General features: G+C 46.7%; 7 protein-coding genes and 1 non-coding gene across 8 annotated transcripts; 6 read left to right on the forward strand and 2 right to left on the reverse strand.

Moving 5' to 3' along the window:
- Window positions 1–1,138: 1,138 nt before the first annotated feature.
- SCS7 (fatty acid alpha-hydroxylase) lies at window positions 1,139–2,396 on the forward strand (the record flags this gene model as incomplete). Its single annotated transcript, XM_049254997.1, has 3 exons — window positions 1,139–1,878; window positions 1,938–2,186; window positions 2,249–2,396. The coding sequence occupies 3 exons, from the start codon at window positions 1,139–1,141 to the stop codon at window positions 2,394–2,396; spliced, it is 1,137 nt and encodes a 378-aa protein (XP_049106004.1).
- Window positions 2,397–3,119: 723 nt separating this feature from the next.
- On the forward strand, window positions 3,120–5,049 carry rsd1 (Phosphatidylinositol-3-phosphatase SAC1; the record flags this gene model as incomplete). Its single annotated transcript, XM_049254998.1, has 4 exons — window positions 3,120–3,835; window positions 3,894–4,205; window positions 4,261–4,737; window positions 4,791–5,049. 4 exons carry the CDS (start codon window positions 3,120–3,122, stop codon window positions 5,047–5,049), a joined length of 1,764 nt encoding a protein of 587 aa, XP_049106005.1.
- Window positions 5,050–7,891: 2,842 nt separating this feature from the next.
- PTC6 (Protein phosphatase 2C 6) lies at window positions 7,892–9,831 on the forward strand (the record flags this gene model as incomplete). Its single annotated transcript, XM_049254999.1, has 2 exons — window positions 7,892–7,952; window positions 8,015–9,831. The coding sequence occupies 2 exons, from the start codon at window positions 7,892–7,894 to the stop codon at window positions 9,829–9,831; spliced, it is 1,878 nt and encodes a 625-aa protein (XP_049106006.1).
- A 1,085-nt stretch (window positions 9,832–10,916) lies between these two features.
- Window positions 10,917–11,982, forward strand: pis1 (phosphatidylinositol synthase 1 (CDP-alcohol phosphatidyltransferase1); the record flags this gene model as incomplete). Its single annotated transcript, XM_049255000.1, has 3 exons — window positions 10,917–11,100; window positions 11,161–11,537; window positions 11,599–11,982. The coding sequence occupies 3 exons, from the start codon at window positions 10,917–10,919 to the stop codon at window positions 11,980–11,982; spliced, it is 945 nt and encodes a 314-aa protein (XP_049106007.1).
- A 796-nt stretch (window positions 11,983–12,778) lies between these two features.
- Window positions 12,779–14,237, forward strand: LEU2 (3-isopropylmalate dehydrogenase; the record flags this gene model as incomplete). Its single annotated transcript, XM_049255001.1, has 6 exons — window positions 12,779–12,829; window positions 12,924–12,944; window positions 13,019–13,087; window positions 13,164–13,259; window positions 13,326–13,953; window positions 14,008–14,237. 6 exons carry the CDS (start codon window positions 12,779–12,781, stop codon window positions 14,235–14,237), a joined length of 1,095 nt encoding a protein of 364 aa, XP_049106008.1.
- A 256-nt stretch (window positions 14,238–14,493) lies between these two features.
- On the reverse strand, window positions 14,494–15,738 carry LOZ57_005977 (uncharacterized protein; the record flags this gene model as incomplete). Its single annotated transcript, XM_049255002.1, has 2 exons — window positions 14,494–15,320; window positions 15,396–15,738. The coding sequence occupies 2 exons, from the start codon at window positions 15,736–15,738 to the stop codon at window positions 14,494–14,496; spliced, it is 1,170 nt and encodes a 389-aa protein (XP_049106009.1).
- Window positions 15,739–15,844: 106 nt separating this feature from the next.
- LOZ57_005978 lies at window positions 15,845–15,943 on the forward strand. Its single transcript has one exon. It is a non-coding gene; the product is annotated as a tRNA-Lys (tRNA).
- Window positions 15,944–16,395: 452 nt separating this feature from the next.
- ENA2 (P-type ATPase) lies at window positions 16,396–19,738 on the reverse strand (the record flags this gene model as incomplete). Its single annotated transcript, XM_049255003.1, has 4 exons — window positions 16,396–16,968; window positions 17,028–19,086; window positions 19,143–19,408; window positions 19,517–19,738. The coding sequence occupies 4 exons, from the start codon at window positions 19,736–19,738 to the stop codon at window positions 16,396–16,398; spliced, it is 3,120 nt and encodes a 1,039-aa protein (XP_049106010.1).
- Window positions 19,739–20,222: the final 484 nt, after the last annotated feature.

Genomic DNA, 20,222 nt, shown 5'->3' on the forward strand with positions numbered 1-20,222 from the left:
CCGACGGTCATTGACAGTAACCTGCATTCTTGCATTTGTGTGACTCAAAAATGCCCGCTGGCGATAGGGCTACAGAATAACACTGCATCTGCTCTGTTTCATGCTTGCAATATCAAAGGATGTCGCTGGATTCTACAACCGGCCATAATTGTGACATGTACACATACAGAAGAAGAAGAAGAGAAGAAGAAGCAGCAGCAGCAGAGTTGCGTTGTATCTCTCTAAAAAGAAAGACATTATCATCAAAATACTTGTTGATAGACGGAGTACGTTGAAGTACTCTGTACTCCGTAATGTGCTGAGATGTAGAGATAAGCCACTTGCTGATCCCGGCTGCACTGTGATCCAGCAAGAGTGTCCACACCGGAGGCGGCTGATCGATTCCGTACTTCATATCTCGTCTGTATTAAGTTCATTTTTTACAGTGTGACAACTGCCCAACTACGGAGTACAGAGTACTCCGTATTGCTTTACCGTTGAAAGTACGGCCACTGGATATATGAATTGGCTATTTTGGTTTCTCTTACGGAGAACAGGTCATCTTTAAGATGATTCTTCCATGCACACGATCAACGGGATTCCTTTTCAGCCCTCCAAGCTTGCTGTTTCGATACAGCACAATGGAAACCAAGTACCACATCAACTGGGGATGCATTGTTTTTGTGCGACATCAAATCGACGAAATCGGGAGGCAGTATCTTTGTACGAGGTACCTGTAGGTACATCTCGTTTTGAACAAGATACGGAGTATGTGGCCACGAAATGGAACGGCAGCGGCACGCGGCCCGCCCATTGATGGTGGAGTGCTTCACCCGTGGTTGAAAAGCGGTTGCCTGCAACAAGATTCGCTGACTAGGCGGGCCGTTGTTGACCCCCTGCGCTAACCCAATCTGTTCAAGGAACAGAGTTTTTGCGGAATATTGTTAGTCAGCAGCGGCGTCACCTCAAGTCACCCCATCCGGAACATCCGCCCGCCAACAACGTCTTCAAGCTTCAGACGCCACGGAACAGTCCCTGGTCGGGTTCTCCGATCTCCCTCATTTACTTTCTTTCTGTATGTTGCGAACAAAGATTTCCTCTCTAGTCGACTTTCTAGCCTTCCATTCTTCCCTGGATTCTCTTCCGGAAACCCGCACCCATGCCTGGACGGACGCTGCCGACCTTCGCGTCGTCTGAAGTCAAGTTGCATCGCACGTCGAAGTCATGTTGGGTGACGCGTGGATCGAAGGTGTACGATGTGACGTCGTTTGTGGGTGATCATCCAGGTGGAGGGGACTTGATTTTAGAATATGCTGGCAAGGATATCGCTCAAATCCTGGGTGATGTCGTATCGCACGAACACAGTGAAGCGGCCTACGAGATACTTGAAGATTACCATATCGGGTTCATAGCACGGGATCCATCCTCGAAATCAGAGTCCAATGGTATATCTCATACGCAAACAAACGGTCATGTCGCACTTACCGGCCAACCGGTCTACGCGGCAACAGGAATGTCCAGCGAGAAGGATCTCTCTATTGATACCGATGTAAACGCAGATTATAAGCAGCACAAATTTCTGGATCTAAGCCAGCCACTTTTTGGCCAACTCTGGTTCGGCGGCTTCTCAAAAGAATTCTACCTGTTGCAGGTGCATCGACCAAGGCACTACAAAGGTGGGGCTTCAGCACCCCTGTTTGGTAACTTCCTAGAGCCCTTAACAAAAACTTCTTGGTGGGTTGTTCCTATGGTTTGGTTTCCATGTGTCGCGTATGGGACTGTGATCGGATTTGCCGGTTTGCAAAGTATGACAATGGGATGCCTCTATTGGCTACTGGGAGTTTTTATCTGGACGTTGATCGAGTATGGATTGCATCGGTGCCTCTTCCACGTTGACAAGTATGTGGTCCCTGAGTTATTTCAGATCGACTACTATGTCTAAATTAACAGTGCACTAGGTATCTTCCCGACAATCGGGTGGGATTGAGCCTTCATTTCCTGCTTCATGGGATACACCATTACCTTCCCATGGATAAATACCGCCTCGTCATGCCTCCTGCACTCTTCCTTATTCTAGCCAGCCCGTTTTACAAGCTTGCCCATCTGGTATTTTTCTATAATTGGCATGTGGCTGTAACGGTGTACTCGGGTGGAATATTCGGATACGTATGTTACGACTTGACGCATTACTTCCTCCACCATCGAAAGTAAGTTCTCCAAACCGGAAATGACGATTTTTGTGTGATTTTTAACTGAAAAATTTCATTAGCCTACCTTCGTATTATCGCGGTCTCAAGCAATATCATCTCCAACACCATTTCGCAGATTACGATAATGGCTTTGGCGTTACCAGTAGATTCTGGGATAGGGTGTTTGGGACAGAGCTTCCGCCCCTTCAGCCATTAAAAGCCAAGTAGATTTACTATTTCCACTGTGTCGGCGCCGTGGGACTTCCGATAGTTGCAATTCCAAGCCTATGACACAATGATGTGCTATCTTTTACTTCTCTTTCTTGTGACCGCTTTTACGACCTCTGCGAAATTTTTATTCTCCTAATTACCTGGGATATTTTATCGCGGTTTCTTTTCTTGGACATGTATATCACCATTCGAATTATCTTTTCTAATGGATACCCTGGACAGCGGTTTTGTTTTGCCTCCTTTAATTGTATTTTTAGAGTAATTGAAACATTCCCCCTAGTATCATTCTCCCCTGGCGCCGGTCTGAAAAAGGCCAACCCAATCAATGCTATTGCCAAAGCATGCATTACTCGTTATCGCTCTCAATCTTGGTAGGGTTGGTTGAGAAATCTTATGTCAGCAGTGCCGCCAAGGCAAGTGTATGTGGCAACGTCGGCTGGCTTTCTTCACAACTTCAATTTTCCACCACGCCGGGCTCACTACTCCATACGATCAAACGCAAAAAAATCCTATATTGCCGGAGTTGGGTACCAGGAATTTTATCTACATCGAACAAATTAAAGGCCGCAACAGTTCGGTTCAAAAGAACAAGCAACAAGGGTTCGCTCAATCACGTCCTCTTCATCTCGCTTGTCTAACGCGAAAACAAAAGTGATCTATTTTTCTTTGAATCCATTTTTTCCCGTACTATAAAGGCTTCACGTCCAACATATCCTCAATATGTCAGGTCTCGATGTTGAAGCCCTGCTTGAGTCTACTGCACAATCCAGCTCGAAACAGCAGTCCGATGACGCGCCAAGGCACAGCAACGACACCGACTCTAAAAAACCTCGCAGTGATCGCCGTGACCGCGACCGTGATAGAAATAGAGATGGCTCTCGTGATCGTGACAAAGATCGTAGACGTCGAGAGCGAAGCCGTGATCGACGTGCGGAAAAAGATGCCGATGGAGACGAGGAGATGAGAAGCCCAAAAAGCGATCACGCAAGTGCTAACGGGAGCTATAGAAGTAGAAAGAGAAGCAGAAGCCGCGAGAGTGACAGGCGTCGGGCCCGTCGCGATCGCTACGGCGATGATCATCGCTCTTCTGGCGGCGATTTCTACCGAGGTGGCGGGCGCGCTCGCTCCCGGTCTCGATCTCCATACGATGACAGATATTATAGGCCGAGCGGGCGACCTCGCCGTGATGATGATCGCGATGATGATAAACGTCGAACTCGCCGTGAGAAGGATGCACGCAAGCGTTCCCCTAGCCCTAAACCGAGCAAAACCCCTGAGCCACAGCTCACTGAGGATGAGCGTGACAAGCGCACCGTTTTTGTACAACAGCTTGCTGCGAGATTAAGGACAAAAGAGTTGATTGCATTTTTTGAAAAGGCCGGGCCAGTCAAAGATGCTCAAATTGTGAAGGATCGTGTTAGTGGGAGATCTAAAGGGTATTTTCCTATTCATCTAAATGACTATGATTAATTTCTAACCTGAATCAACTGGTAGTGTTGGTTATGTGGAGTTTAAGAACGAAGAATCCGTCCCAGTTGCCATCCAGCTTACCGGCCAGAAACTTCTAGGAATTCCTATTATAGCGCAATTCACTGAAGCCGAGAAGAACAAAGCAGCCCGCAATACGGAGGGGCATGTGAGCGGCAACCAAAATTCAATTCCATTCCACAGATTATATGTGGGTAATATTCATTTCAGCATCACTGAGAGCGATTTGCAGAACGTTTTCGAGCCTTTTGGCGAACTTGATTTTGTTCAATTACAGAAAGACGAAAATGCACGTAGTAGAGGCTATGGATTTGTTCAGTGAGTTTTCGACGATACATACCGCCCGTTTAATTAACTCTAATACAACATTTAGATTTCGTGACCCTAATCAAGCCCGTGAGGCTTTGGAAAAAATGAATGGGTTTGACCTAGCTGGCAGACCTATCCGCGTTGGTCTTGGTAATGATAAATTTAGTTCCGACTCGGCTACAAACCTTATGCGACTTCAATCACAGAACCAGCAAGGCTCACTATACAGCCAGGGTAGTCGCAATGCTCAAACTACTGCTGGAGGAAGTAACTTCGACCGCGCGGGTGGTCGTGATAATGACAAAGGCGTTGGAGGCGCCAGTGCTTTGGATGACACAGATGTTGCCGGTGTGAACTTCAACAATTATAGCAGAGACGCATTGATGAGGAAACTTGCGAGAACAGATGAACCTGCTGCAGATACCCCCACTGACGACAACCGAAAAGCCCCGAAAGCTCGCCCAGAAGCCAAGCCGCTGCCTGTCAGTGTTAATATGGCAAGCAGATGTGTGCTATTGCGAAATATGTTTGATCCAACTGAGTAAGCGCTTTGACACTAATGCTATTTCAAGACACATCTAACTTGTTTGATAGAGAGGAAGGCGATTCCTGGGTCAAGGAGTTGGAGGATGACGTTCGCGCTGAGTGTGAAGACAAATATGGCCATGTTGTTCACATCTCTCTAGACCCTAACACCCAAGGTGATATCTATCTCAAATTTGATCGTGTCCAGGGCGGAGAGAATGCCATCAAAGGATTGAATGGCCGGTTCTTCGGCGGCCGTCAAATTACAGCACAGCCTGTCGTCGACGCTGTCTATAGCAGCTTATTTTCTCGCACCAAAGCCATTTAGGTTATCATATTCTATATTTCTACGTTTGAGTGGAGGAGCGGTAGGTATTATGCTCATGAGGTCGAGGGAGTGATACAATATATCGGACTGAATATATGGGCAACTTCTTCCTAGGGTTTAAATCTAACATTGGATTAGGTCCCATTTATGTGCTTTATAAGCCCAGTTCCCTGGCCAGTATGTCTTCCTTTCAAACACTGACTTCCTGTGATCTTGGTTTTAACCCTTCTGCTGCACTCATCGACAGCCGCTTGTTTCCCCACTATGTAGCATCCATATTCATCTATCCTCCTGTTCTGTCTTACTTACCTGAATTTGTACAAACAATGAATAAGTATTTGCCGGAGAAACTTTCATTTATGAGATTTCCTTATTTTTATTTACTTCACTTCATAGCAAGTGACATATCCCGGGATCCCTGAAATAACTACTACACAAGACCGATACTTCAACCTAGTTCCCCTTTCACTTCAGGTCAATAAGTCTATCTCCCTGAATGACTATTCATATTGGTGTCTTAAATATGAATTCTGTATACCTAAGCATGGTTACTAGTATGAATTTACCCTACCTAACTGTGCCTAGCAGCATGGCAAAGGAAACCAAAAGCAAAACTAAAGAAATAGCTGGATACCATTATGTTAGAAACATTTTGGTCCAGGAACATGCTGAAAATCTGTTGTCGCGGACAGCGGCATCTTCCCACACACAAAACCATGCTCACTTGGTACAATCATTCTTGTTTTACTAATATTTTATTGAAACTTATAACATATAACCACTAGTTATATAGGTATCTTTTGAACTACAGTTTGTCATATCCTTGTTTTACTTTCCAGCATTTCTGGCATCTCGGGCGTCCAATCCGATTTTCTTCAGGAGTCCTGTCCACATATTCCACAAAGAGCTGCGGGGATAGCTTATATCGAATTTATACGAGACCTTGAAGAGCCTCGCATCCGGCTCAGTAGCTTAAATTCCGAGCTACAGCGTGTTCAGTATCAGCTTCACTGGACGGAAGCAAAATCAGGATCCCAAGGTGATTTGATTTTTGCCTTGAAAAGCAAACTTGCGCAGCTGGAGGCAATTTTATGTGACGCCAATCGAACTGTAAAGCCTGTCGCCATTTGCAGCATCGAAGGCCAGCTACTAGTAGCATTTCAAACAAAACGAATATAGTATGGCATGTTATCCCCACACAGATTCCTCGCCTGCTACACTCATTGTCACCGACTAGTCGGATTTGTCCGCCATAATTGAAGACCCAGCATATAGAGTAAAACATTTGCTTGCGAATTCAAAGCTCTATTATTTGATTTGGTGGGGCAGTACGCAAAGCGTTATAAAACACAAACAAATAGAGGTCACCATCATCTCTTCATGTGTGATGAATTTAGAAAACACTTGGATTTTTCCGCAGAAGTTTCTTAAATTTTTCTACTCGCCCGCCTCCTGATGGAAACCATTGATAAGCGGTACAAGGCAATTACTCAAGTGATTAGCACCTTTATGTGTGCCATTTTATGCCGGAACGTATTTTGCGGCAGCTTTGGGGGTCTTCTTTCTGGGTGCCATGATCGTATTGTCCGACAATTTTAGTCACAAGTGGGAATAATGTAGGTACCTGCTAAAAAAAACAGGGATAGATAATGTTAAATAATGATGTTTTGCAGAGAAGAACTCTGTACGGAGTAGTTACCCCATATACAGAATTCAATCAGCAATTGCTGAGCAGACTTCGATGGAAAACATTGATGCCGAAATTCCACAATTGGCTACATTGTTAGGACTCTTTCTGGGTTGAACTTGATGGGGGCTCGTTACTGATAGTTTGTGTCTAGTCAGTAGCCCCAAGGAGATTCAATCTATGGTACGATGGTATTGCAAGCCTTACTCCTGCACAACCAGCCATTTTTCTATCAAGCGGATGGCTGAGCCTAGTGAATATTATAAATAGTGCCCATATCCTATCGCTTCTTTCCACTCGGGGCCCTGTGAGTTCCTTCATACTTATATAGCCCTGTCAACATTCATTTTAAAGCGGGATCGCCTCGGATGATCCTCAAGAATGTTTACCCTTCAATCCATTTCCGCAACGCCAACATTCAATATCCAGAATAGTGTGTCCAGGATGGGAGGCCCCTGCTAGCCCAGTCATTGGTATACTTTGGATAGTAAAGCCTAAAGATAACCTTTGGTAATGCTTTAATGTTCCAATGAAAGCCCTTTGCAGTCAGGGGGTATCTCCTGCTTTTTGTGCAGGCTTACGTAGTTAGTATAATTGAATCTGCAGTGCTGTCTGGATTTATCGGTTTATCTGCCCTGGATGGATTTCCATTTTCACAGCATTAGTGTTTATGGCTGCATCACTTGTTTGATCTTGATTCTAGACTAATGAGTTTCATTGTCATCTGCTGTTAGGGTAGTTATAGTTTCACAGTATATACCCTGGCCAGGCTTCCTGAAGAAACAACAAGTCTAGGTCTTTGGCCTTTAGGCCCTGACTGAATGCTGGAGTTTGGAGTGGCCAGTTTACAACTGGTAGTTAAACAGATGCAAACAGAACAAACACTAGTTAGTTACCCGGCTGCCGCTGTTGGCGACAATAAAAAAAGCTGGGTTGCGCCTTGACGACATAAGCATTTCTTGTCCTCGTATTGATGTGCTTTCTTGGACACGTTCTCTTTATTTCTCTTCTTCACAAGAATGAGGCCATCACTGTTGGTGCTGCCTCTCCGTGAAATTTAACTGTTGGCCATCCTCCCTTCAAGCAAGGGAACACAGGGAGCTTGATGCAAATGCTATACATACTTGCCCTTCTGCCGTTCATGTCTGCGCGTCGATGAGTACACGGCTAGTGAAACCAGCAAGAGTCCATGCTTGGACGCTTGCCGACAGCTACAGTACTCCCGCCTCCCTCTCTTTCGACTGGCGCATATCTAATCAAGTTTTATGCATTGAGCAGGCTTCATCGCAACGTTTCTGCGTAGGCAACACACCGATGCTATCTTGAGTAGCGGACCGCACCATCAAACACAGCAGCCCCCGAGTCCTGGCAAAACAACGGGCAAGTCGCCAGCTCGGCGATATTTCCATGATTACTTTGTGACACACCTGCCGGTATCCTCTCTCCATCCCGACTCTCGCCTTTCAGAGCCTCTCCACCACCTACCTCGCTCGGAGTCCATCCCCCACGTCTCCTCTTCGAAAGGCGCATCTCCGGCCTCCGTATTATCACCCGTAGGTGTATCGCGCGAAACAACAGTCGTACGTATTCCGTTACGAAGCGCCAAGCACCATTTTGGTGTATCCGTCTCTCGTGGCTCTCGTCCAAGAAATGAAGATACGTACCAGGCTGGCGTTATTGAACTGCCCGCCTTTGCCAAACGGCCACCACTTTCCCTAACTATCGGTCGGCGAGCCGAGGATAGATCATCTGCGGACTTTCCCGGAGAAAATCGTGTTGCTGACAATGCTATCGGGGATCCACAGGTGTTTTATTTCGGTGTTTTCGATGGACATGGGGGAACTGTATGCAGCGAATTTCTAAGGGACAAACTACATGGCTATGTTCAGGAGACAGCGATGACCTTTGAGCTTGGCTCTAGTATCAGGAAGAGTACGCAGAAATCAACTTTGCCCCAAAGGCCTGTACGTGACAGAGATGCTTTTCGAGAAAGCCTCCAAGCATATAGAAATGGGCCATATGATGGAAACCCTTCCTTTTCCCCGTCAAATGAAGGCCATGGCGGAAAAACTTTATCCGGCGACCTTCCAATTCTCCAGCCCGGAAATAGACAGAAGATCGGCGAGCTTGAAAAATCGCTAGTTAGCGATTGGAGAAATTTGGTTGGTGGTTATTTCAGACGCTTCAAACCAGCGCATTTTTGTTATTCTGGGGAGAATGACCTCCACACAGACGGATTCGGACCCGGTTCTCACAACACTGGCCTGGATATGAATATGGGAGTTCCAATCGAAGAAGTCCTAGAATATGCTTTCTTGAGGGCAGATTACGACTTCATTAGTGCACAAGCCTCCAAACAAGACAGTGATTCCGTTAGTGCTGAACGGCCCTTGAATGAACTCGACATCCTCCATAATCCAAGCCGATTGAGGCCTACGACCGTGGGGGGAGCCACCCGCTTCAAGGGCGGAAGCACTTGCAGTATTGCGATGATCTCAACCCCTACGCCGGCCCCTTTTTGGCATCCTTCGGCGCCCTCGTCGTTAGTGGTTTCACACGTCGGCGACACTCGAGTGTTACTGTGCTCTACAGCCTCGGGAATTGCTATCCCTCTGACTACTGATCATCACCCCTCCTCTCCCGTCGAAAGCAACAGATTGAGACGCTATGCCACATCACTAGTTACTGACTCTTTTGGAGAAGAACGGATTAGCGGGTTGGCAAATAGTCGGGCATTCGGGGATATTCAATCAAAACGGATCGGGATTTCAGCAGAACCAGAAATCAGGCGTGTTGAAATGGGACCTGCCGAGTATTCCTTTCTAGTTTTGATGTCTGATGGGGTGAGCGGCACCCTCTCGGATCAAGAAATTGTCGACATAGTCAAAGAAGCGAAAACACCAGATGCAGGCGCCCGTGATGTTGTCAACCTTGCAACCGAGGTGTCGAAAGATGGCGACAATGCAACTTGCCTGGTGGTTCGACTGGGCGGTTGGGAAAGACGCCTTGAAGGAGGATTGGGCAGTATGGGGACCAAAGAGTCCAGAGATTGGCGGAGACAGGAGGCTAGTGACCCGCGAGGGCGACGAACATGACGCATCAGAATCTTCATTTTTTCTTTCAGTTTTCTCCCTGCCTTTCCTGTGCCTTTCGGGCTAGATTCGACTTTTATTTGTACGCCTTATTTATGACAGTTATGCTGTATCCCCAGTGTTTTCATTTCTCTTTACATCATTCTAGACATTTTATGCTTCATCTGCTGTATTTGCTTTCTGTTAGCTGCATTATTATAGATATGACCTGTACATAATCTTATGAACCACGAAATACTTCATTTAAAACCTATGTCATTAGACTAGTTAGCTAGTTAATCCTACTCTGTACGGGGTGCTCCGTAGTTACATACTTATCAACAAAGTGCAGATCCCAGCCGGGCGGACTGGCGAGGCAAAATGCACGTTCCGCAACTTTGATCTCACGCCAACAGCAAACTCAAAAGAAAACCAGTATTGTTTCTTCAGTATCTGCCCTCTTCCACGATTAAGCTGCCTTTAGCTGAGTGCATGTACTCTCTTCACACATCGCGACCCATCCGATCACGCCGACTCTGCTAGCGAGGCCAATCTCCGTCACCGATGCCTTGCTGAGCGTTGTGAGAAACAAGCATCGACTTTACAATACACTCCTTTATAGCCTCTCATTCTGCAGTATCGTTTCAATCTCTGTTGGCCACGGTGTCCCAACTCTTTTATACGTACATTTCTTCTCTATTAATCTTATAATAATTGTGGCTTATATCCTTTACGCGTCCATGCTTCGTCTCTGAGCTCAAGAAAACTTAACACGGCATTGAACGGCTACTGAGAATAGCAAGCCGAATATAACTGAAAGTAAGCCTTATTTCCTTCTTCACCCCCCCTTTTCTCCCTTAAAAAGATTGTAAATTTCAGAAGGAGTCGCCAACTGACCGCTCTAGTCTCGCCCAGACAATTGCTTACGTCCAATCCAACAATACGAAAATAAAAATCTTCGGCAAGGCCTTGTTGATCCTAACATAATTACTCCAACGTGTATATTGGTGTCTCAATTCCCTACCACACTTTCCTCAACCACCTTGGTGCCTACATAACAGACTCTGTTTTAAGAAACGAGATTTCCTCCCCCTGCGACTAGGTACAAAATGGCTGGCCAAGCGAAGAAGGCAAAGGTGTCTGGGTCATCATTGTCACAAAGCCATGATGATGAGGTACCCTTGCGAGGAAATGGTTTGGTTTGCGAGAGTAGCCCAAAACAGACACAGGGGATTTCACCATCCCGCACTGAAGAGAAGGAGAATATCTTCCTCTTTTGGCCTAATATCATTGGTAAGATCTGGTGCTCTATTTTGCTACTTCTCTATATGCTGATACACTGATTGCATTTAGGTTATGTTCGCATCGTTTTAGCGACAGCCTCCCTGTATTACATGCCTCTCCACCCTCGCACATGCTCCTTGCTATATAGTATATCCTGCCTCCTTGACGCACTCGATGGGTATGCTGCTCGCGTATATAACCAATCTACTACCTTTGGCGCAGTCCTTGATATGGTCACTGATCGCTGCACAACCGCCTGTCTATTGGTATTTCTGAGTTCCGCTTGGCCGCGCTGGGCAATTCTATTCCAGGGGTTAATTAGCTTGGATCTTGCGAGTCATTATATGCACATGTATGCAACTTTGACTATGGGAGGATCCGGTCAGAGTCATAAGAAAGTGGATTCAAGCCGGAGCTGGATTCTATACCAATACTATAATAACAGGGTACGCTTCATTGCTGCAAAGGCCAACATGTATGTATTAAATTGCTGACCTGCTGCCACAGACTGTTCTGTTTATATTTTGCCTATTCAATGAGTTATTCTTCATTGGGCTTTATCTTCTTTCTTTCTCATCCCCGACCCTCTCTCCATCGCTACTACAGCCAGTTGGTGACGGTGCTACCGTTGCATCTACACAGCAACCAGGCTCACCGGCACTAGCTCCAATATCGGCTCTCTTCTCCAGTCCCTGGAGTGCTGGGGCATTGGAGCTTGCGCGGGCCAACAAACTCGACAGTTTCTGGCCTTGGGTAATCACAGGCATTTCTGCCCCAGTCATGACTGCTAAGCAATTTATCAACATCGTACAGATGGTGAAGGCCAGTAAGTGGCTTGCAGAAGGCGACATTGCCCGCCGCAACCAACTAGGTATTTCAAGGAAGAGATAAGCGGCAGACGTCGATGCATTAAATACATTAGTCTCTCCTGAGGGCTCAAATCCAGCGCTTCGATGCCCTTCCTCTTTGACCAAACAACAATGTTGGTTGCCTCTTACTTGAACAGTTTTGCATGCCCAATTGAATGAAGCTTTTCACTCATCGTCTATGGAGTTTCTTTTTGACCGGACTGGTGCCACATTTAACATTACTGACATATATTCTCCCTGTCTTTTCTCTTTCTATGTATACTTTTGCTATTTACTTCTTCAGTTCCCCCTCTGTGCTTCTTTTTCTGATGCATCCCGCCTTTGAATGCGGACTTACAGTGCTATTTCTTTTAATCTTCTCTCTTAACCTTTTCTCTTTCTTCTTTGTAACTATGTGCCATACTGAGCACAGCCAGCCAGATGGGACCTGGCGGCTTGGCTGTTAGATGGGCGGACAAAGTAATTACAGCAATAGAAAATCTGTCAACAGACCCGGCACTGAGATACCATTCCTCAAGATGCTGAAGTTTATTGTGAAGTTAACAGGCGCTCGCTTATTGCTTGAAAACCATGTGCAGATTAGTCAGTTAGTTAACTATTCTAGTCAACAAACTAACTTCCTCCCGCCGGCTTACAGGGAATAATATTAGCTTTCTTACTTGTTTAAAGCCGATATCGGATAGCGGGGCAGCAAGGTCAAAGCATTGAAATACCCACAGCCAGAACATGCAGCTTGCGCTCAGCTTCTCCTTTAATATTAAGACTTCAAAGTGTACTCTTATTATTTAGTTAATTGATAATATCAAACTCTGCCTGTCATGGTGAATTATAACATCGTCGTTTTTGCTGGTGACTATTGTGGCCCAGAGGTAAGAGCCCGCTCCGTTCAAATATCGGATCGCTGTCATCGATATGTCTTCTTCAGGCAAGAGTTGCTAATTAGACTATCTTGCGATGTGCTAGGTAGTTGCAGAGGCAATAAAGGTACGCACTGATCTCATCATCATATATGGTGACGAGACGAAAGTTGCTGAGTATCTTTGACAATATGGAAATAGGTGCTTAAAGTAGTTGAAAAGAAGAGGGATAATATTCAATTTACCTTCCAGGATCATTTGCTTGGTGGTGTGAGTAAAGCTGCACTTTTTTGCCCCGGAATCTATACATATTAACATTTGCTGATCTTTTGTCACTATGCTTTAGGCATCTATAGACTCTACCGGAACCGCGTTGACAGATGAAGCCCTAAATGCAGCAAAGAATGCAGATGCCGTGCTTCTTGGAGCTGTTGGTGGACCTGTATGTGATTATTCACCGCACACCCTAGCTTTGCACAATCCAAACTAATCGAGACATTTTGGATAGAAATGGGGTACAGGAACAGTGCGTCCAGAACAGGGAATCCTTCGCCTTAGGAAAGAGATGGGCACATTTGGAAATTTAAGACCTTGCAACTTTGCTGCTCCATCACTTGTTGACATCTCTCCATTAAAAGCCGAAGTCTGCCGTGATGTAGACTTCAACATCGTCCGTGAGCTTACTGGGGGAATTTATTTTGGCGAGAGGCGTGAAGACAACGGTGACGGTGTCGCCATGGATACGGAGCCCTACTCTCGGCCGGAAATTGAGCGTATCACCCGCCTTGCTGGCCACCTCGCACTACAACGCGACCCCCCACTGCCGGTGTGGAGCTTGGACAAAGCCAATGTGCTTGCAACCAGTCGCCTGTGGCGCAAAGTCGTGACAGAAATCATGGAGAAGGAGTTTCCACAAGTGAAATTCGGTCATCATCTAATCGACAGCGCAGCCATGTTGATGGTGAAGGATCCTCGTAAACTGAACGGCATAATTGTTACCAGTAATTTGTTCGGTGATATTATAAGTGATGAAGCAAGTGTCATCCCTGGATCTCTGGGCCTGTTACCTAGTGCTAGTTTGAGTGGTATTCCCGATGGAAAGTCCAAAGTAAATGGAATCTACGAGCCTATCCACGGTATGGTTATTCCCCTCTTTGTTTCTCACTAATGCTCACCATACTTTTTTCAAGGTTCCGCACCAGATATTGCTGGGAAAGGCATTGTAAACCCCATCGCCACTATTCTTTCAGTTGCTATGATGCTTCAGTATTCCCTCAACCTTGCGGCTGAAGCAAAAGCTATTGAGGTAGCCGTACGCAACATTATCGAGGCAGGAGTTCGGACGACAGACATTGGCGGGAAAGCAACGACAAGTGAAGTCGGTGACGCTGTAGTGCAAGAACTAGAGAATACCCTGTAGTATTCTTGAAAGGATAACATGACCGCATGTATTTAGTAAATTGATTGGTTATTTCAAGGTGAATATAGAATTGCCCCCCTGGAGTTTTTAAGCGGGAAAACGGAGTATGTATTTAAAAAAATCTATTAGCAATACAGGGTATCATAGATAGAGGCGTCAAAAAAGTAAAAAAGAAATAATAGACTGAACATTGTACGACTGCCGACTGCCAGCACGTCTTGTTTCTCTTGTTTCTTTTGCCTCAATATGACAGCAGCTAGCGGAGTTCAGGCTCTAAAAACCACTCCGATTCATCCATCAAGGTCATTCCGTACTCTATTTCATTACTAGATTCATGTGTAGTATGGATATCATCGGTTTTTCTAGTCCCGTCGCTTGTTTGGGGGAGTTTTCGGCCGCTGTCCCTGCGTGTCCGAGCATAGTATGTTTCGTCACGGGCAAAGATTTGAAACCCTCGAAGATGAGTGTCCTTTCCGTTCTGGTGATTTTCGCAGATTCGGACTTGTATAACCATGGCTTTTAGAATATTGCCCGCTGATAGGTTTCCATTGTTGTCAAAAATGTTATCATCCTCGTCATAATCAGAAATAACACTGCAGTCACTATTATTACCACCAGCATCACCATTTGCCGATGGCGCTCCAACGTTTTCGTCTCTTAGTTTGGCTGGCTTGCGGTCCTTTCCTTTAACTCCGCGTCGTCGTCTTCTTCGCTGCGGTCCCTGTCTTCCGCCCACTCCTTCTAGGGGGATGTCGACCCATCCACAAGGCGCTTCACCTTGCCAAGTCGCGAACTCAACAAGATCATTGCCACCCATTCCAGCCAAAAATATCATTTTTGTAGGCGTGTAGCTTTCATCTAACTCGAAGTCAAGACATACTCGTATTCTAACCACAGAGACACGTTTAAAAAAATGTAGGGTGAGAGTATGAGGCTGCGGTCCATCAGACTGCCAAAACTGAGAGGGAGAGGGGTGGCGAAGTGCGGCAATGCCACAACCAGGCTTATGGGTAGAAACTGTCCATGAGGCAAGTGAGGATATCTCACGAAGATTGGGAGGGATTGGAAGGGATACGTTTTTGTCTAAGAGGAGCTTAGTAGGCTCTCGACCACACACTTATGGCCAAATATGCACGTGTAATGGAGGGTAATGCGCACCGTCATCCTGCATTTCATAGTCTTCATCATCCCCTACCCCCTCGTCGTTTTCCTCAAGCTCCTCGTCTATCTCACTATCTTCGTCTTCAAGGTCGATATCATCCTCAAAGGGGACCGCATCCTCAGAATTCGGGTCCTCTGCAATCGGCGTACCTCGCGCCCCGAAGACGTGGCCTGAGGGCCCGGTCGCTATCGATCGGTGGTGGGCAGCTGGGGCTCCTGCTCTGCCTGTCATGGAGTTGCGTGACGGACCTGCTTGCGGCTCATCGAGCCTTGCGACAGAAGAGAAGGCGCCATCTTCACCAGAGGGGAATATTGGCCGTCGCAAATTGTGTCGAGGCATTAGGCAGGACGGGTAGCTGGAGGAGGCCAGCGGGGGAGATTGACCCGTTGTTATTATCCGCGTGTGCAGTCAAGTTGTTGCCAGGTGACGCCACACCTCAGCCACGGCCGGGCTAGCTCAATCGGTAGAGCGTGTGGCTCTTATGACACTTTCATGCGATCCGTGGATCACCACAAGGCTGCGGGTTCGACCCCCGCGTTCGGCTGCATATGCTTTTTGCAACCTCAGTTTTTTTTACCCGTGGACTTCATTTATATATAGGTGACAAGGGTCAGGCCAACCAACCAACATCCCGCGGATTTGCAAAGTGAATGTGCTATTTATTGTATTCCTAAAAACGAATCTACCTAACTCTATCTTGCTTCTTTCTATCATATCCACAGGGTATACGAGGCCACTACCAGTGGCCAGACATCGCATTCTGGGCGAGTCTCGAACATGACTGACTACACTCTCACTATGGAAAAATCCCATGTTCCATACGAACGACCCTATACCTACCTTGCTTCGCGCTAAGGCTCTGATATCAAAACTTTTATATGCAAAATTTTTGGAGCAATCGGGGTCATTGAGTACCACTAATTGCACTATACCTTTCAACAACGCACAGTTGTCAGTATTCAATCGCAGAATTAGGCTTCCCGCCGGAAACAGGAGTCATTGCTCGTCGTCATGAGTTCGCTCGCCTGCTCCATGGGGCACTTTCTGATCTCGCCGGGTACATCGCCTGAAGTAGATGCGTTTGCCCCATTTCCAGGTTTCGACACCCAGGAAGAACAAGAAAGACTCAATAAAAACAATACCCCATTCCCAAGTGATACCAGTATGTTTGAAGACTTTGTGGTTGATGACCGGGATGTAAAGAAGAGGGAAAATGGTGACGAAGCCGGCAATGATGGCCCAGAAAAGGAACTGGTTACGCCATACATCATACATCCATTGGGTGAAATACTTCTTCGATTTTGGTTGCATGCGGAAAAAGCTGCGGCGCATATTGACCATCTCCCAGGCAAGGAAGAGCGCAAACCAAGTCAGGCAGACGAAGGTTGTGGCACGAGCACGGAATACGGTGTCACACTCAGGGCTGTAATGTTCGTTGCAAGAAATTCCAAGGTCGCCGTCACCGAACCCAAACATAACGAGCGAAAAAGCAGCTAGGCAGAGGGCAGACATCCAAACGCCGTAGGCGATGATATCAACAATAATTTCGGTCGTGAAAATACCTTGTTTCTATGGAAGCAAATGATATTAGTGTGATGGTTGCAGAAACAAATTCAAAGGATACATACGCTCTGCGGTGGTCTGTCCATGATATCTGGTGCAGCAATCTCCATGCCAAGTCCCATGTCCGGCATCCCAGATGTAATCATGATAATCCACAAGATCTCGACAGGTGCAAGCGGAAAGACGGACTGGTTATTTCTGTCCTTGAAAGCCAAACCAATCAATAGAGTGCAAGCCTGTGCGATGTTTTCAGCTAGCAGATGCAAAACGAATTTTTGAATGTTGTCAAAAATGCGACGGCCTTCTTCAATAGCATTCAGGATGGAAGCGAAATTATCATCTGTTAGAACAATATCAGAGGCGTCTTTAGCAACATCAGATCCAGACTGGCCCATGGCAATGCCAACATCAGCATGTTTCAGAGAAGGCGAATCATTGACTCCATCACCAGTCATAGCGGCAAACCGGCCACGACGATGTAGTGCTTGAATCATGCGCACTTTAGTGTGGGGTGCGCATCGGGCAATAACAAGCGGAAGAGTGGGCAATTTATCGATCTCTTCATCTGACAATTTATCGAATTGGCTTGCTGTCATTACCATCGCGTCGGCGACCTCTTTCGAGACGCTGCTTAAGTCGGATGGGATGATGCCAATTTGGGCAGCAATGGCACGAGCCGTTCCGGGATGATCACCAGTCACCATGTGAACTTCAATACCGGCATTATAACATTCTTTGATAGATCCAGCAGTTTCAGGGCGGGGCGGATCGTACAGCCCAATCAGTCCGTGAAAACGCAAATCCTTTTCAACATCCTCGCGACTGACCTCTGCATCCTCCAGAACAGAGTCCTTATACTCACGACCAGCGAGAGCTAAGACACGGAGACCTTGTTTTGCTAAGCATTCCATATTTTCAAGTACTTGCTCACGCATTTGGTCTGTGAGAGTAACTGGCCCTTCTCCGGGATTCCAAACGGCGGTTACACAAGCATCCAAAATACGTTCCACGGCTCCTTTCGAAAAGACCATTCGTCGTTCTTCTGATGGCGTAAGTTTGTGGTAAATAACGGACATCTTCTTCACATCGGAATCAAAGGGGAATTCTGCCTTTTGATGCCAAACAGCACCCTGGCCCTTAGTCCATCGATCCCTATTCCAGTTAAAACGAGAGGCAAACACTTGGATAGCGATTTCTGTTGGTTCACCACGAGCGTGCCATTCTCCTGCATCCGATGTGTAGACGTGAGAAAGATTCGCCATGGAAGCAACATCCAGGAATTGTTCCAGGGCTTCCTCCTTCACAAAATTTGCAGGGGAGATGGGTTGTCGGTCAGCATGGGCATCAGTTTCAAGAGGCGTAAGCTTATCAAAACCGACATCTCCAACTGTTGGGTTGAAAGGTTCGTTAGAATTTCCAACAGAAAACGTTCCCATTGAAGGAATCCAAGCCTTTTTGGCCACCATTTTCCCTTGAGTTAATGTTCCGGTTTTATCGGAGCAAATATTAGTCACGGCGCCGAGAGCTTCGAGGGAATCGAGTTTCCGGACAATGACGTTCCTCTGTACCATTCTCTTGGTCCCGACAGCCATGGTAATGGTCAGAACAACAACTAGGCAAGCTGGGATCATACTCAAACCCGTCGCGACTGCATAGATGATGACCTCATTCGAGCTGCTCCATTTATTTGCGCTCATCACGACGATTGCAAAGAGAACAGCAACTCCAAATAACAAGAGAGCAAGCTTAGACAACTTGCGTTGCAACGGAGTTCCCACGTTGACACCAAGAAATCTTCCTACGGCATCAGTTCCTGTTAAAGCCCATGCTTGCAAGTACCATCGCTTCTTGGTTTCGCCACCTGGGCCTCGCTTGACAGGTCGACGTTTGCTATTCGAGGCACGAAGAGCAGCAGCGATAGATCCAATCTCGGTTTTCATTCCCGTCGCTATGACAACTCCTCGTGCACGACCCCGAGTAACAGTGGATGAGCTGTAGGCAATGTTCAGCCTATCACCAGGTCCAATGTCTGCTTTGAAAGTAAGCTCGGCATCCTTTTGAACGGGAAGAGATTCGCCAGTAAGAAGTGCTTCATCCGTCTCAAAATTGACAGCTTCGACAAGTCTAATTTCTAGAGTTAGTACCGAGATTACCTTAAGATATGGGTAATAGTAACTAACCGGATATCAGCAGGGACAGTGTCGCCAGTCTTAAGTTCGACCATGTCTCCTGGGACAATATCCGTGGAAGGAATAGTCTTGGTCTCCCCTTCTCGTGACACTGTACCGGTCGGAGAACTCAAAGATCGGAGAGAGTCCATGGTCTTTTCAGCAGCATATTCCTGGAAAAATCCCACGATAATATTCAAGATAATAACAGCAGCTACAACCCCTCCTTCAATGAAGGACTGGATTCCGAAACTGACAGCCATTGCCATGATAAGGACCTGTAGACTCAATAACAATTGGATCAGACAAACGGGGCTCTAAGTGAGATAGGGTTGCAAAAGGAAGAACAATATGGGCCGCTTAACTAGCATCATGGCATTGGCCACCTGGCGAATAATGATTTTGACAACGGAGACGCCTTCTCCTTCGTCAAGCATGTTTGGACCGTACAGCTCAAGACGTTTCTTCGCTTCCGCTAATGTGATACCATCGTCCGGGTGAGTGTTTAACTCTTTGATGGCCTCGTCATACGTCAACGCATGCGCAGGCTGCGACAAGATGCCATGGCCGCCATCGCCAGGCTCTGTCGTCTGGGAGGTTTTCTCCATGGGAGGGAGAATGGCCGAAGATTCGTCTGGTTTTCACTCAATTGGTCGCATTCAGCGGAAAGCACAATTTCTGCTTGTTCTGAAATGAGCGGAAAGTCAATTCCAAGAGGCCTTGCAACGGCCCGACCCTGCCTTCAAATCGACTAGGGGACTAATAAAAACTCGTAGTGGAATGGTTAACGAAAGAAGAACTCTTCTCTCAGCAACACAGCGGGACGGCTGGTCCTTTTAAGCAGCTTCCGAGGCCTTTCGGGACTCTCTTGGCTTCTCCGTACGCTTCCCCACCTTCGTCATGGAAAGTTTCGTGCACACCGCAAAATCCGGACAAGAATATGGCCACCTGGAAGGCAAAGCATGCAGGGCTATGGCCGTTCCTGCACCAATCAGCACCCTGCGTGGGAAGCAAGGTTTGCAAGGTTACCATGGGCCATGCCGATTAACTCCCTCTCCACAATTCCGCTCGGAGTTTCGCCTCCTACAGAGC

This window comes from Ophidiomyces ophidiicola (assembly GCF_022830035.1).
Source record: "Ophidiomyces ophidiicola strain CBS 122913 chromosome Unknown scaffold_34, whole genome shotgun sequence".
NCBI classification, from domain to species: Eukaryota; Fungi; Ascomycota; class Eurotiomycetes; order Onygenales; family Onygenaceae; genus Ophidiomyces; species Ophidiomyces ophidiicola.